This window comes from Molothrus ater, chromosome 6 (genome assembly GCF_012460135.2).
Source record: "Molothrus ater isolate BHLD 08-10-18 breed brown headed cowbird chromosome 6, BPBGC_Mater_1.1, whole genome shotgun sequence".
Taxonomy (NCBI): Eukaryota; Metazoa; Chordata; class Aves; order Passeriformes; family Icteridae; genus Molothrus; species Molothrus ater.
The window spans coordinates 14,992,811-15,009,760 of record NC_050483.2 but is presented as its reverse complement, the minus strand read 5'-3'; the positions used below and the strand labels follow the sequence as shown (position 1 = coordinate 15,009,760).

The 16,950-nt window shown below is 42.4% G+C and overlaps 1 protein-coding gene across 5 annotated transcripts in view; it reads right to left on the bottom strand.

The window, feature by feature from the left end:
* Positions 1-16,950, bottom strand: part of OSBPL5 (oxysterol binding protein like 5) — a 174,410-nt gene that overhangs the window by 19,845 nt on the left and 137,615 nt on the right. For all 5 annotated transcript variants that reach the window (XM_036383434.2, XM_036383435.1, XM_036383436.1 and 2 more), the window contains 2 exons: positions 8,838-9,009; positions 3,538-3,757 (listed from right to left, as the gene is read on the bottom strand). In XM_036383434.2, coding sequence (XP_036239327.1) covers positions 3,538-3,757; positions 8,838-9,009 — 392 coding nt within the window. The remainder of the gene's footprint in view (positions 1-3,537; positions 3,758-8,837; positions 9,010-16,950) is intronic.

Here is a 16,950-nt window from a genome sequence, read left to right as displayed (position 1 = left end):
ACCTACACCACTGCAGAGACACATCAGCCATGTCTCAGTAGAAATGAACCCCCAAAGCAATCAAGTGAGTGGAGCAGAAAGCCCTGGGTATCTGAGAAGGCTGGCACGAGGCAGTGAGCACTGCTCTGCTGCACTCCTTCCTGAGGCACTGCCTCCACACCCCAGGGCTGTCAGGGGCCAGCATGGACCACCATTAGCCAAGGGCACTCTGCACTGCAGGCCCTCAGGAGGGGTGGGCATGCCCAGAGGTGTCACAGCATCCCTGTGGCCTGGGGGATGCAAAGAGGCAGCTCCTCTCAGCCCCATTCTCCAAAAACAAGAGATTATAAGGTTGACTAGGATAGATGTAGAAAAATGTAGGCAGTAAACAAGTAATCAAGAGGGAACAGAAGCAGTCCTGCAACTTCTAGACAAGACAAACTGATGTGTCAATATGGCAAGGGCCCCACTGCCAGGTGAGAGGCACAAAACCCCCAGCACCTGCCAGTGCTGCTCAGAGCCCTTTGCAGCAGAAGTGAAGGTAAAAAAAGCCAGGGGTTATGCTGTGGTTTCAGGCCTGTGTAGTTCCTATGCATTCAATGGGTTTACAAGATGTGCAACATGCCTTTCACACCACTAGAGAAGGTAAATTAAATTTTCAAACTAAATTACATTTTAATGGACCTGAGGCATCATAACTTAACAGTGAAAGAGAATACTTGAGCTTTCTACTGATTTTAGGCAAGAGATTTCTATGAGAAAAAGGACACAGATTTACTTTTGGAATGGACTTTGGTTTGGGAGAGGGCATAGCACAGCACAACAGAATTTTCAGGTGGTATAAATCACTAAACATTTTTTTCACCACCTGAGCATTGCCTCCATGTTGCCTCCCAATCAGCTCTACGGTCACACCAAGTTTACCAGTCCTAGAGGGCTTGAAGGCTGAGGGAATTTCAAACTGAGGAACAACAAAGCTCTGCTACTTTGCTGCTTTTCAGCTTTTGTACAATTCTTCTTTTGAAAGTCTGATGCAATGCACACCTTGCACCTCCAAGGAGAAATGGAATACCACAGCATCACCTAGGGCTCACAATGCAGAGGTCTGTCAGAACACTCATTATTTATCCAGGTTCTCAAGTGCTCATCTACTGCCAATATAAATTAATGCCATGTTGAAATTGCTGGACAAAGTGTTACTCACAATGAATCACTGCACACAGGATGGACATAAATAGAAAGAGAAAAAGATGCAGGAAGATGTGAACAACCTCAAATAATAACCCTTTTTAGAACTTGTTTAAACTACAAGCCTGGAAAAAATGTGGGGTTATTTTTTGATTTCTCTTTTTTTCTATTATCAATCTACCTACCAAAGTTCCTATTATGTGTTCTAGACCAACTTTTGCAATCTCAAAGTTCTTCTGACACCTGTCTCTGCCTTCACATTCCATTTGCAAACAAGGCAAAACTGGAATGCCAAATGCACAAACACCTTCCAAGAGCCCAGTGAGGCACCTACCCATGTGCACACCTTTAAAATGAGCCCTCACAGCCAAGCTGAAAATGCAACAGTGCCAGTCTGTGACCTTTGTGCTGCCACACCCAAATTGCACACACAGGCTGAGGGCAGTTTCAGTTTAAGATGAAGACTGACGTTACTCCTGGCATGTGTTTACCTTGCTACATCTCCACCCAGGGGAGTTACATCATTGCACAAAACCCATTTTTCTCTACGTTCCTTTCATCAGTGAGTTCAGACTCAACAACCAGTCCTACCTGCACAGCCCAGGTGATGACAGCCCCAGGCCCACCTCCTGAAGAAATCTACAAAACACCCACGGGCCAAGGCCACACGGCAATTCTTTTTGGAAGCCCACTGGATGCTGCCTGTGCCTGAGCAGACACACTACAGAGAGACTTATTTAATGCCATACTAAGTGTCACTCTCCAACAGAAATGCAATCTTTTTCACTTGGTTTGTAGCGCATTTTTTTCTTATTTTAATGTAAAACTGCAGAGATCTCTCTCTTTCTCTCACACACCCACATACACACATCAGTGTAGCCTGTAATGTTTGTTCAAACACCAAAATACCAGCCTGCCCTACCACCACTTCTAGGGCAAGTTTGTCATGTGAAGAAAGGTCATTTCAGAATAAGCAGCTGACAGAAATTGTTTGCTTTCATTTTGCTGCTGCGTAGTTACTCATCTATATTCAAAATCTCCTGTTTGAACACAGTTGCCATTTGTCTGCAAGAGGATTTGAGGGAAAAAAGTGCACTGAAGAGAAGCTAGGTGTAATTAGGATATATTTGACTATATATTTTTTGTCAATATTAGTACTACACTTTCAGGAGAACATTGAAAGAAAAGTGTTAGAGGCTGGTGAAGGGTCTGGAGCACGAGTCCTGTAAGGAGCAGCTGAGGGAACTTGGGTGGTTTAGCCTGAAGAAAACAAGGTTGAGGGAAGATTCTATCACTCTCTAGAACTACCTGAAAGGAGGTTGCAGAGAGGTGAGTGTTGGTGTCTTCTCCAGGTAACAAGTGATAGGAGAAGAGGAAGTGGCCTCAAGCTATGTCAGGGCAAGTTTAGATTGGATATTAGCAAAACTTTTTCACTAAAAGGATTGTCTGGCATTGGAACAGGCCTGGAACAGATGGCGATGGAGTCACCATCCCTGGAGGCACTTAAAAGCCATGTTGATGTGGTGCTGAGGGACATGGTTTAGCAGTGGACTTGGCAGTGCTGAGTTAATAACTGGACTTGGTCTTAAGGATCTTTTCTAATGTAAATTGTTCTACAATTCTGTGACTCTAAGAAAAAAAACAGCTTCCCAGCAGTGTCTTTCTTTGATGCACCAACAAGACCTCAGCTTCCTTGTTCAAAGCAGCAGGCAAGCAAGTGCTCAGAGCAGAGCTCCTCTGCTGCCTGCTCAGACTGATTCTCACACAGCACACTTGGCTGTCCCAGCTCTCTACCACTGCCTTCCTCAGAGGTGTCACAGTGACATCAGCTAGCAAGGCTCTTATGTGGAAAAGAAATGCATCCTCCTGCTGTTAAATGTCATGAGAAATGGCTTTCAGATAAGCAACTGGCATTTAGCAATCAAGTGGCTCAAATGCTCCATTCAGACACAAAAAATAGGATGTTCCATGCATAATAAAAAAAGGGAAGTGTCATATTTTGTATCACACAAGGACTGAGTGCCCTAATTGGCCAGGACACATGCCCAGGATAATAATCCCCCCTCCTGCTGGCTCCATGAATGTGCCAATGCCATGCAGATCTTTAATGCAATAACTGGTTAAAGCAATCACTCATGCTGGAAACATGCTACCAAAGCACAGTAGCAGAGCTGCTGTTCATAATGCAGAATTATTAAAGAACATAACACCATGTAATTTAGCAGAAAACTGTGCTTTGCTTTGTCTGTAAAACACCAGAACTCATTAAGTTGGCTGTTACCTGCCACACAGCTAAAAGGCTGAAGGACAAATACTATGAACAGACACTTTAACAGGAACAGGCAGCAATCAAGATTTTTCTTTTCTTACCTCTCCAAATTCTTCATAGACTTGTTCAATATAAGTGGTCCCCTTCCTCCCTGGAGAGAGCTCTCCCTGTATTTCTGACTGATCACTCTCACTTTCATTTGTCTTGCGGCTGTTCTCCTGTGCTTCATTCTCTGACTCCTCTATGTTGTCTCTCTCGGACTTGTCCGAAAAAGCATCGTTTTCCAAGTGGTGGTTGTTCTCCAGGGTTGATTCATTCAACCTGCAACACACAGTCATTACTTGCTTCAGTTTGAATTACAAAGCCACATTCCTTAAGGCTTTTAAAACACAGTAAAAACACTCCCAGGACTCAGAATAGGGTGTGCAGACCAGGACAGTCTCAGACATTGATTTCCTGAATAACAAAGGTTTTATCCCAGAAAGAATCCAAACTGCACTTTTCAAAAGGTGTCAGTTCCATTTACCCATCCTTACACAGCTCTGCTGCTGGCTCTGGATGGGAGCCCACAGACCAGAGGGATACAGAGCAAGTGCACTCCAACAACTCTACACTGCTGATAAGAGAACTGAAGTATCCACCAGGAGAGATTTTTCCCTTTACAGAAATCAGTGGATTGCAGCACATACAAGAAATATGACATTACGAGATACATTTTCTTTTCAGTGCTATTGCTATTTTATTTCAACAGAGGGTGGTCCTAAGTCAGCCCTACACTAGAAAAGACAAATTTAAAAACTAATAGAAGCAAGTATTTTCTCACACACATACCCCTCCCTCATCCATTCCTTCCTCTGGGGGAATGTGCTTCCCCCCCACATGATGCTGTGTGGAAGAACAGAGTTGAAAGCATGGAGTGGACAACTGCATGTGAGAAGAACTCCCAAGTTATAACATCATCTAAGGGAAAGCATGGAAGGTGTAACAAGTATCATGCTCAGTGATCCAGACTTCAGAGAATGCAAAAATTCTCTCTCAAGTAACCTATAGTGTCTCCACTTGAAAAAGCAGATGCAGTTCATATGACAGATGGCGAACCTGATTGCACAGGCCAGAGGCCAGGTGCTGAAAAGTATTCACTAAATGCACTTTTTTCAAGTGGTATTTATCATGGGAAACAGTTTTCCTTATTCATACATGTCTGCAGACACTTTACCTCTTCCATGGCCTGGCCTACTCCCACTAGCTGAGCTTCTCAGCTGGTCCTTCCTCTGAAAATTTCTTAACTGAGACCTCATGAAAATTGCTCTTCGATAGAGCAATTAAAAAAAAAAAAGATTTCCAGTTATACAAGGGGTTTCAGAGGATCTAAACAGGCCCTGGATCTTAAAGAGTTTTGTAACTTCCTGTAGACTGTCTTCCTCTCCAAGATTTCTCTGTACATGGGAATGTTCTGTCAAGCATCAAGCTTCTCTATGACGGGCATTTTCTCAGGCCATTCTGGCCATGTTCTAATTTTTACTAAGGATGAATGCTGAAAGTTCCCACCCTTGCTCTTTTCCCCACTTTTGTTATTTTCTATTTTAAAAAGATAATTAGTCATTGCTAGGTAGAGCCCTGTTAAATTAAAAAAAAAAAAAAAGGCAACAGAAGAATCAAAACTCAGAACTGGCATCAGCTTTTCAGAAGATCTCAACTTCCAACTATGCATTGAAATAAGCTCATGATTTTTAACTTGCCAAGCAAGCCACATTGTGACAGCCACAGCTCAATTTCTGGCAGAGCCCAGTTTCTAGAGTTCTTTTGGAAGTGTCATCTTACAGCTTTCTGTGCCTTTAGAAAATCTTTCTTTTAATTCCCTTTGTAAATATATGTATGTCTGCATACATATACATATATACAGTGTTTATATACACAAACCACAAGGTTTTTTAACTGACAGTTGCACTGTATAATAAAACTGAGATCATTAATCAGAGTCAATGACCAGCACTAATAATTTGCTATCAGACATTATGTGTCTTCATTGTTCTAGTGCCAGGATGTTAGTTCTCTTTTTTAGCCAGCAGGCAGCAAATGTAATGACTGATAACCAAACACACTAGAGACACAGATTACACACACATGAATTTAAAAGAGTAAAGCAGAAAAAAGATGAGGAGAGAGCTGTCTGGAGATATTATCCCATGATTCCTCACCATAGCTGTTTCCTGGATGGTATATCCAGGAAATTATTTGGTTTTGATCATTTAAATACCTAATTTTGTTCTTAATTTTTCAATGATCAGGTAAACATGTGAGTGTTTTCTGTGGCTGCTTTGCTCCCTAGACCTAATGAAAATCTTCTCCATGGGGGAAAAATACTTGAAAGAACAGTTCATTATAAGGCTTTTAGTTGCTGAGATGCAGCACTTGTTTCTATTTCACATTTGTAAGAAGAGCAAGTTTTCCAGTGTCACCTGCCTCACATTTGGGAAGTATTTGATGTTTAATGGAGTAAATTACTATTTTCTTAGTTTTCTCTCACCACCACCACCACCCACCCCAGTATTTTTTAAAGATTTCAGATTTAGTCCAAGAGGGAAATCAGATTCATATCAAATTCCACTGAACTGTGCACTGATTACCCACCACCACAAACCAGGCAAGACTTAATACATCCAGAGCCACAGAGCCACTCTGGGGAACCAAAGGGAAAACAGATGTTTCTCATTCTGAAGATCAAACATGAGATGCTGAAGTGCACCCAGGTTCTTTCTCCAAAGAGAATCACCACTGAATATATGTGATGTGCTACAAACAAATGCCATGCCATGAGCTTGGCCAATTAATCAATGTAAAGACTTCCCAGGGGCTTCCAATGAGATTTGGACCAGAATCCAAAAGCTGGGGGGGAAAAATGACTATGCTAAAAGTCAGCACTGATTTGTGGTTTCCACCATGAACATGGGTAACCTGGCACTTTTCATGGCTAATTTACTGTTCTCTTACAGTGCTTTATTCTCTAAGTGGCATTCCTGGAAATATCAGTTGGTGACCTGTACTTCTTTGGGTTTGATACTGCTCTTCTACACAAAGCAAATAAAAAACCATCGGCTTTTGCAAAGAAGTAACCAGCCAGACTCCTGGGGCTGCTGGAGATGAGATATGGAAGCCACAAGAAATACAACTTCATATTAGAAGAAGAGTGCCTGGTGCCCTAAAAGTCTCTTGTCTAAAATGACTGATTTACACAGTACTTAAGGCTTTGATTCGCTCACACAGTTCTCTCTCTCTCATTTTTATATGTTACTAAAGACATGGATTTTAAAATCACTGTATAATCTTGATTTGTTTCCCAGCAGGAAAGGAGCAAAGCAGCCAGCAGACAAATGCAACTTTGGCTCAGAAGAAAATCTGCTTTTGCCAGCTCCCAAGGGGGTTTTGTTCTCCCCATAATATCCATCATCTTCCCTTTCTTTTTCTGTTCTTGACAGAGTAGTTTGGCTAATTTGAACATAGAGTTAAATGTAATTAACTGGCCCCCTAACAACTGCATGCCAATTTAATTGGTAAGATTCCCTGTAGGGAAAGCATTTAATTAGAATGATTGAATCCCTGTGAGGAAGCCACTGTCACTGGCAAACCAAAACGACTTTGCTCAGCACTTGCACAGTTTGGGTTTTGCATTCTCCCTTATTTAAATGTTCTTCATTCCTTCAGGGATGACAGCAAGTCATCCTCCTGTCCTGCAACCCTCAAACTCCCCTGGGCTTTAAGCACTGGGGAGTTTGGGTACACTTTCCCAACAGAGGTAGGACTCAGAAAGGAGAGGGTACTGTCCAGATGATCACATGCTGAATGCCCAGCTTGAACCAGACTCAGCTAAAATTTGAGCCTGTAAGAAATATCTGACTGCAACTGTGGGTACCCTGTCCTGCTGAAAACTCTGCCATGTGTGTTGCTACTACTGAGTCCCATGTTTCAAAGGGGCTTTTAATGTTGGACAACTAAGAGGTGAAATAGAGGCATCACTTAAGCATCATTCACACATCACATTCTGAAGAAATACTTTACTACAGTTTTAACCCTATCTTCTGTATCAGTTTATAGTAGCCATGGGTTTGCCCAAATATTCTCAGTGCCACAGGCTCCATTTTAATATTATGTATATTTCTGTACACATATCCATCAGCGAAAAAACAAGTCTACTGCATTCTTGAATTCATTATCCCAGTGAGCACAGAGACTTCCAGACATAATGAAAGTATTATGAAAGAAGCCCATGAGCATAAGTACTAGGGCACATGATGTGGTAAGATATTAGATTTGCCTTTTCTTCTCCCACTGCTTTTCAGTAAAGCTCTCTTCAAACTCTAGGTAAAAACCTGAACAGCAGCAGGACTGGAGAACACATGCTGCAATTACCAGAACCTATCAGGGCAAAGGGCAGACTGAAATGATGCCACCCCTTAGGTCCCATGGGGCCAGAGGTACCTAAACACTCTGAAGAGGACTCAGACTCCTGCTGTTGTTATAACAGAGACCAAGAAAACGGCTTAAGGGTGAGGTCCTGCTCTGCAAGGCATCATCTTTGCAGACTGCAAGAATTGCTACCCTAGAAACTGCATAACTGATGGTGCATCGCTGTGAGCTCTGAAAGTCAAATTCCAATCAGCAGAACTAGAAATAGACACTACCTCTCCCAGTTCTCACTCCAAAGGCCAAATGTCTATACCAGGAGGATTCTTGAAGTTGCTTACTCAGCTATAAGCAACAGAAAGGCCTGGGGCTTTTTAATGTGTACAGAGCTCTGATGTTCCAAAATGCAGCAGTAATACCAGGAATATGAATAGAATGGAGGCTGTGGGGACTTCTTTCCCCTTACGTAAAAATTTGTCTGATTCATCGAGGAAGGAACTGGACACCCCTCAAAACCCCTGCAGAGAGAGAAAGTAATTATAAAACTAAGGATGCAGTGTGTGCACTCTGCTGACTATAACACAGTATTACTAGGGAAGAGTACACATTATTAAAATATAGATCAGACTCAGAGCCATATGTGCTAGCAACACACAGACATTGTTAGTGACTGTGTCTGTGTAACTACAGCAGCTAGATTCGGCAATCTTTACTCAGGCAAGCCATTTTTCATGCTGGCATCCCCAGATACCATTTTGGCCCAAGCAGGGGACAGAAGAAAGTTGTTTATGTACAAACAAACACAGCTGAGATTTCCCCCAGCCCTTGTGTTCAAACATTAGGTAGCAACACCCAGCCCGTATATTAGTGAGGGATGCAGCAGCAGAACACATAGGCTGGTTTTTGAACAGATTTCCTCAGTGGACTCTGGCTAGATTACACTCAAGTTTGAGCCATGTGCCACCTCTCTGTGCATTAAGGAGTAACAGCCCCATCTTACTGGAAGAACTCCTGGTCTGACATAGCACTGGTGTGCAAGAGGTGGTTGAGCCCTGCATGTGCAGAATCACTCGAGCAGTTCACGTCTCCATCCTTTCCCTGCTTGGAGGCACCGAGCCTGAAGAGGCTGGAGCAACGCAGGGCAAGCTCCAGAGCATCCAGCCAGCATCGGCCTGTGAAAACAAAAGGAGTTACTGAAGCACAGCAGAGTGAATAACACAATTCATGCACTGCTTCTCAAAAGCTTCTTGCCTGGGAGTAAAGCTCATTATCATTATAATTCAGGAAGTCACTGGGTACAATATATTTTTCATACATATGATCCCTAGGTTATCTTGCCAGGAATGGTGTGTTTTAGCAGCTGCATGAGTAACACATCTGCATGGGTGATACAGTGGGAAGCTCACCCCAACTCCCTCTTCCCTAGTAACATCCCCTTCTGATCTCCCACAACTTGTTCACATCCCATTGCCCCTTTTTGATTTAGTCTGAGATGCAGGAAATCTGTGTGGGTACAGTGTTTACACACCACCCAGCATCTCCTGTTTGCACGTAATACACCCCCCAAAACACATTCACCCCTTGGCATCCCCACCTCATGCACTTCCCAATGGCAGGGAGATGCCAGGGCACTGAGCTCTGTGGGAGAGATCCCTGCTTACCCTGGGATCACTGAACCACAGCCTGCTCAGGGGTCCCGTGCTGGCTGTAGTGCTGCACCACCATTCCAATCAAGATCCAGGATGGTCAATATGTGACAGAGTAATTGAGACTAGAGGAAGTTGTCAGACTGTTTATTTTCCCTCTTCTTCTGCATTTTAAATTTATTTTTCCATTCCTTCTCTCTGCCTGGTCCATCAGATAATCTCTGTGGGGCATCATTTTTTCTTGCTGCAAAAAAATCCTTACCTGAAGGGTCCATTTTGGAGAAACTGTAAGCATGGCACAGAGCCAAGACAATCTGCAGCTCCTGTGCACAGCCACACTGGATTTCCTTATGGCCTGCACAGGTCCCACAGACAGACAGCAAATGAAAAGCACAGGAATCCAAGCTGCCCCTCGGCTCTTTTTGCAATGATCCATACAAGGCTACAAAGCTGTGTGTTAAAGCCCAACTACCACAGTGCTGGAGCTGCTGTACTCCTGGAAGCACCTGAAAATAGCCTGGTTCTGCAGTGCAGTCATTAATGAGGCCAGGACACCTGCAAATTAGCTGAACATTCGAGAATTGAAGCAGCAAGGGAGTTATCCTCTAATTTCAAGCTTGTAAAATAGAACTCTTCATTACACTTCTCAGAATACATTTCACAATAATTAGAAGCTGATTGAGAGGCAGTGAAGGAAACAAAGGATTTTTCTCTAGCAATGGCAAGTGCTGCAAACAGGGTTTCCCTGGACTGTATTCATTCCTGGTCCCATTTGGCAAAATTTTCATTAAATTCTTTTCTATCACACAGTATCAAGCACATGCATAAATCTCACTGGGATCCTGCTGCTCTCCTGGGCAGAATTCCCATCAACTTCAACATTACCAAAATTTGGCTCTATAAGACAAATGACAGCTCAAAAAAAAAATCTAGAACATGCATATAAAGAAATATTTACAAATTTGAGTGGCTTTCAATGCTTGCTTTCATACAAAGCTGCAACCACTAAAACAAAAACATCTCAAATTTTTGAAGAATTGCACTTGAACATTTAGCCATGAACACTGCAGAGCCCCAGTCATTTATTCTAATTTTATCCAATAAATTCCTTCAGCATCAGCTTATGATTTAATAAAAACATCACAAATAATGGTTAATAAAAGATTAGAAAGTTTGAATGCTGTTGGAATTGATTTCACACTATTTTGTATTTAACAAATATTCATGCATTAAGGCTTCACAGGCAGAGATTTATGCCCTTCTTACTATGTGGAGGATTTGCATGGATAACCCATTAGAGTTAATGGCTGCACTGAGCACAAATCCACCTCCTCCCACATATTCCTTGTCCCCCAAACCCACCACTATGCAAATCTGTTTCAGGCTGTGCCTCACAAGGGAGTACACTCCTGCTCAGGCTCCCCGCCTTGACTCTCCTCTGCTTTTAAAATTGCTTTGCTTTTCCAGTTCCGCAGAGTGAGAACTCTGTGATTTGACATTTGGAAATGCTGCATATGTCAAGATATTTTTGTATTAAATAGGCTGTTAAAATCAGGTGCTTTGACAGGTAGGTTGATTTGTAGCAGCATGAGCCCTGTGAGGCAGCACCGAGGTCATCTCAGCGCTCTGCAGCTCTCAGGTACACTCATTATCCTGTGATAGCTGAGGCAAGAGTGGCCCCAAGTCTCCCTCAGAAATCCCCCAGCCTGGGGATGTAGACAGAGCAGCTCATGCTGGCCATGACCCATGGGCAGCTCTTTTACCCTCACCCCACTGCCAAAGGTGTTCACCGGTGCTGCCATGACCTTACAGGCTTGGTCAAAAATTTGGGGGTTCACTACACCACCAGAAGAAATTTCTACACAATACATCCACGGTTTCCAACTCTTCAGATAACTCCCTGGAAGGTGTTATGAGAAACCTGAATCTTTTCTGAAGCCTTATTCAAGGAGCTTAAATAAAAAAAAAAAAACAAAACCAAAACATTAAATATTCATTTTAATAGTCCCAGGCAGATACACAAAGCTTTAGAGAAACTTGCTGTGCATCAGCAGTCAGCATTCTTTGTGCCCTGCAGCACACAGAAATGGCATCAGTGTACACCCTTGTTTTCATTTCTAACAGAAACTGAACTGAAGGGATGCAGAGCATCCCCAAGCCCAGAAATGGGCCTTCAGCCATCAGGTGGTGCTGTGAATTCAAACAAACACATACCACTAACCCAGATGGAAAACACAGGCTTACCTCTGCAAATAAAAAGGTTACATTCTCCGCAAGTCAATGGTGTGTTAATTGCAGCATAAAATCATAAAATTATACTCTCTCAATTACAGGGATTGCACACAAGATAAACCTGTTTCCTTGCTAAAGGCCTATATGAAATGTTTTTACATCTGAGTGACCCTTCTATTGAGCTCTATTCTTCTGGATTGTGGAGATGATACAAAAATGCTAGCATTTGGATTACTTAATTGCTTACCTGACAACTCTACTCACTCCCTCAGGGACTGCAGAAGGGGAGAAATGAATGTGGTCACATAATTAAAGGCTGTCATCTACAGTGATGGTACTGCATGAAGGCTTCATGGCTACCTTAATTCTCACATCTTCTAATTTTGAGTGGGTGACTCAAATAGGGCTTTTTTGTATACAGGGTAATTAGATCAGAAAATAATGTAAGATGTGGGTTCCTTCAGAGAGGAATGGTAGCCCAAAAGGGTGCATATGAAGGAAGCAAAAAAAAAAGTTACAATAATATTCTTTTAGGAGGTATGAGACTGCAATGTAAAAACTGCAATCAATTATCAGTTATAAGTTTTTACAAACTGTGGCCTAAACTCAGCATATGTTTAAATTCTGAAGAAAAACCCAGAAGTATATTGTCAGCTTGCGGCAGAATCTCCCCACAAGCTTTTAAGCTCTTCTCAAATCAAATTATATAGAAACAGAGAGTTGTTTACATTGGAAAATACCTCTAAGATCATCAAGTGCAACTGCTAACCCAGGACTGCCAAGTCCACCATTACCCGTGTCCCAAAGTGCTACATCTGCATGTCCTCTAAATACCTGCAGGGATGTTGACTCAGCCACTTCCCTGGGCAGCCTGTTCCAGGGCTCATCCACTAAGCAGGTCACCTTGCCATAGAAGGAGATCAGGTTGGTCAAGCAGGACCAGGCTGGCTGGTCCTGATCCTTTGGTTTCCTGTACATGCTTTGAGGTGCAAACAGGAATCACTATGGTTCCTTGCAGGACACCTCCTGGGTCAGCAGGGCACCTCTGGCACCACAAAGAAACCTGGAGGCTGCAAGGCTGAATAGCAGCAGGCATATGCTTGCACCAATTCTTTTTTTTCACAGACAAAAGGAACTACTAAAAGCAAGAGACAAAAATAATTTCTTCTCCCTCTTGGGAAAAAAAAAAAGTCAAAACAACAGAAGGTGCTTATGCTGCTAACCTAGACTCAGTTAAAAGAAAAACTTGACTCTGTCCTAGTCTTTGAAGAGGTCTAAAAGTACAAAAATATCTCACAGGACAAAAACAGGCAGCACTGAAAACACTATTCAGTTTTGAAATCCTTTGCACTCACCTAGAAGAACTCATAATCTGATGTGCCAAGTCTATCTGCCACGTTTTGTAGCAGCTGGTCATGGAGGATGCAGCCAATGTTCTCTCAGCACTCACCAGAAAGAAGAATCTGCTCTAGATGGAATCACACCCTTACACACAGAAATATCAGTCTGGGACTATACTTCTTCTCCACTGCATTCCTGTAGCTACAGAACACCTGGGATGAATCTCTTGCCAATTAAGACTTCAAAAGGCTCACACTGAGCAACCACACATTCCTCCAGAGAGGCATCACTAAGGCAATATTATTCTTCTTGAATTATTAAAGTCCTCCAGCTTTGGCCTCATGCCTCACACTTAGAAGATAGATGCTTTTAAAAATCAACCTGAAGTAGACTGTCACCTGGAAACGATGAATTCTTGCTCAAGTGCACACAAATCATGAATGGTGAGAAGAGGTTGATTTGCTTCAGTCAGTGAACATTAAGGTCATCATGTTCAGCTGACTGCTTATTTTGCTGTACCACTTGGGTGCCTCCGTGCATGATTTCTCCCACTTTGGCTGTCAAGATGCAAGGATGTGAGCTCTCAATTAGCTGCAGGTGCAATTTATGCAGTGAACTTAATGAAATATTGTTGCAGAAGCCTGGATTTTAAACTACTGTGAAAGGGCCAAGGAATATGAAACACAGACATAAAGCTAAAAAGATATTCCATTTTCTCCAGAGCTGCCAAGACACAGAGATGTATTTCATTGTTAAATTGGTTTCAAATTGCAATCTTCCCCGTGGTTCTTTGCTTTTGTGCGTGACCCTTATTTCAATAACCTAATTTCCTCTCCAGATGAGAGCATCAGTTTGGGGGGAAGGGCCTGATGCCTAGAAAAGAAACAACACTGTAATCCATCAGGATTTCCACACAACTGCATCCACATTGGGCACTGGAGGCTACCCAAAGCATACCTGAAGGAGAGGGCAGACAGAAGGAATAAAATGTAAATGTGATTTACAATTCCACTGTTAAGATTTTAATGTTGGTAATCTGCTACTTTGAATTCCATTAGTAGGAATACGTCCTGTGGCAGCAGTGCCCATGGCACAGTGGAGATCCTCACTGTGAGACCTAAGCAGGTGACTTAAAATGCTTAGGACACATCAGTGTCTAAGATCTCAGGGGCAGCTCCAGAATGGTCTGGGCAGGAAGCTTGGGAAAGATTTAAACTACTAATTCTAAGTCACTCCTCAACACAAATCTGAAATGTAGACACAGTCACTGGTTCAGAAAAAGCAGTCTTCTTTTTTGAAACTGGTAAGAAAGAAAGACCATGCACTTGTACAGGTTGAGCCCTGTAGGCTGACATGACCTTTCCAGAGGTTGATGTTTAAAACACATCAAAAAGCAGACTGCAGCTCTGGTCTGTGAATGTGAAATCTGCTGTAGCTGGGCAGTGGGTTCTGCAGATTGTCCAGAAGTCATGATCTTAAATCCTACCAACAGTCTGTCACAGATGGTACAGCAGAGGGGAAAATGGGGATTCTGAAATGCTGAGAGAAAAAGTAGGCCATGCTGATCATGATAGAGTTGCCAGGATGGCTGAACTGTACATCTAACATATGCAGCAACTCAGTATTTCCCAGCAAGTCAGAGGCCTCCACAAGTTAGTTATATTTGCCAAATGCTTTGTTGTTCATTTTCCACTACTAACATGGGAGACTGTGTTAAGAAGAACACAATAAGGATACCTCCTCAGAGATGCTGTAGATTCATACAGTATTGCCCTACAGGGAAAATGTAAACAGTTCAAATATACACAAGGGCCAAGATCCCACCTGCCCCATTTGTCTCAGCTGGCTTAGCTCATTTTACCTCAATCTCCTGTCTCTCCTGCATCCTCTAGGTTTGTCCAGTGTGTTAAAGAAATGAAACAAACTCAGGGACACCCTTTTGGACATGCCTCTTTACAACAGGTGAAGCAATGTAACAGTCTAAAACCATTTCAGTCCTGTCTTCTGAGCTTAAAATCAAACCATATAAACTGCAAAGTACAAGCCTTAATCTCCTGCAGTTTATACAGAATTCTTTACATGTAGCAGTTTCTGCTCCTTGTGTCTTTGTCTGCACATGTTTTACATGACCTACTGACATTAATACTGTCCCCAAGTCACTCATCTCCATGTATGACACTCATGTTTGGCCCTTTGTCAGGACATGTGTTTGGGAAGAAGCTGTTCTTCCCTCTTGTCTGGAGATTCACATCCTCCCCTTCCTACACAAAGTATGCCCACTTTCCACAGCTTACTGACCTAAGCTGGGAAGTCAAATACTCTCATTAAGCTAAAAATTACACCACTCTTCATGCTAATATTTCTGGTGCAATTGAGTATCAATTTTTTTGGTGAAGTCCACTGCTAAATGGACAGATCCCAAAGTTTTGGCTTCATGATCACCGCATCAGGCTCAGAATCTACCAGGCAAAATGTGGGTGCTCCTAGAGCAGGTGGCTCTAGGGCACTGTTGGTGCTGTTCAAGAGCTTGTATTTTGTCTTGAACCAAAGGCCCTAGTTACTTTATACACACTCATTTAGAATATTTGATTGAGAGGCACCTCAGTTCCTCCTCCTTCCCTTGATCACATTAGCTTTCTATCTAACATTAGGATCCTACTGGAGAAAAGCAGCAAAGTAAAGGAAAATCACACTAAACCGAAAGTAACTCTATTTTGATCTGCTTTGCCTCTGCGTGCTTCCCAAGAATCTTGGCCAACATCTTAGCTCTCAAAATGTGTTCCAGTAACTCACCATTTTAACATGACACCGGAGAGACATAATAATTCACTGGGCAGAAAACTTCTCACAGGCATTTCAACACTGAAAATTCTCACATGCCAGGTACGGTCCCTTTTGTGCTTTTCCACCACGTGTTATACGACCCAGACAGAGAGATCACAGCTAGAAAAATCTTACCTCTGATGATCTCTTGGGAGCTATTGCTACCTTAGGAGCAATAACTAACTTAAGGTTAGTTAGAACAAATCTAAAGCTCTTCTACTCCATGTAACTGGCCTATGGCAGACAAAATAAAAAGAGAGAGTAGAAGCTCAGCCACAGGTCTCTTGGCCAGGCCGCCTCTATGGTTTAATCATTAATAATTAAACTAGTAGAAAGACAAGTGCATGGGTCTCTAAGGAAATAATATTTTATAAAATCTCGATTGACAGACAGTTGTTGAAGTTATTTCGTTGTGTAAGAACTCTGTGGGATTGTTCTGTGTATCTGTTCTGTGGGCTGTGTGTATAACCAGGGTTTGAAATGCCTCTAATTTAGCAGCTCTACCCTACAGCACTATTTTTCCCCACAAGGGATGATTGCATCAATCTATCTCTTTCTAGGCAGGTGATATTTGGAGCCAGGTTAGAATCCTGTATTCCTTTACACAAATAAGCTACAAAAGCAGACTTTTAGACTATTTTAGGAAATAGATGTGTTTCTATGGGCCTATATAAGTTCTGCTTATTTTCATATAATTTCACTGCACTAACATCTGCGAGCAGTTTTCAATGTCATGATGGTGTCCCTCACCATGAACTGTCCTCCTTTCACTGCAGGAGGAAAATAGCACAGAAGTCTGCAATGAAGGAAGGTTTCCTCCTATTCTGTGTTATGCCAAAGGTGCATTTGCATTGTTTCATTTCCATCTCTTAGGAAAATGTAAAACCTAATCACTGGAATAGAAGGACATTACTTTCAAAGCCCATTTCACTCCACAAGAAGCCCTTATGTCCCTAAAGCTACTCTAGATGAGACCCAAAGGAACATATGAGATAGATGAGCCCCCTTAGTGGGGTAGGTGAAATATATCTGTAAAACGAACAGCCTAGGTTAATTTGCTATGAAAAAAAT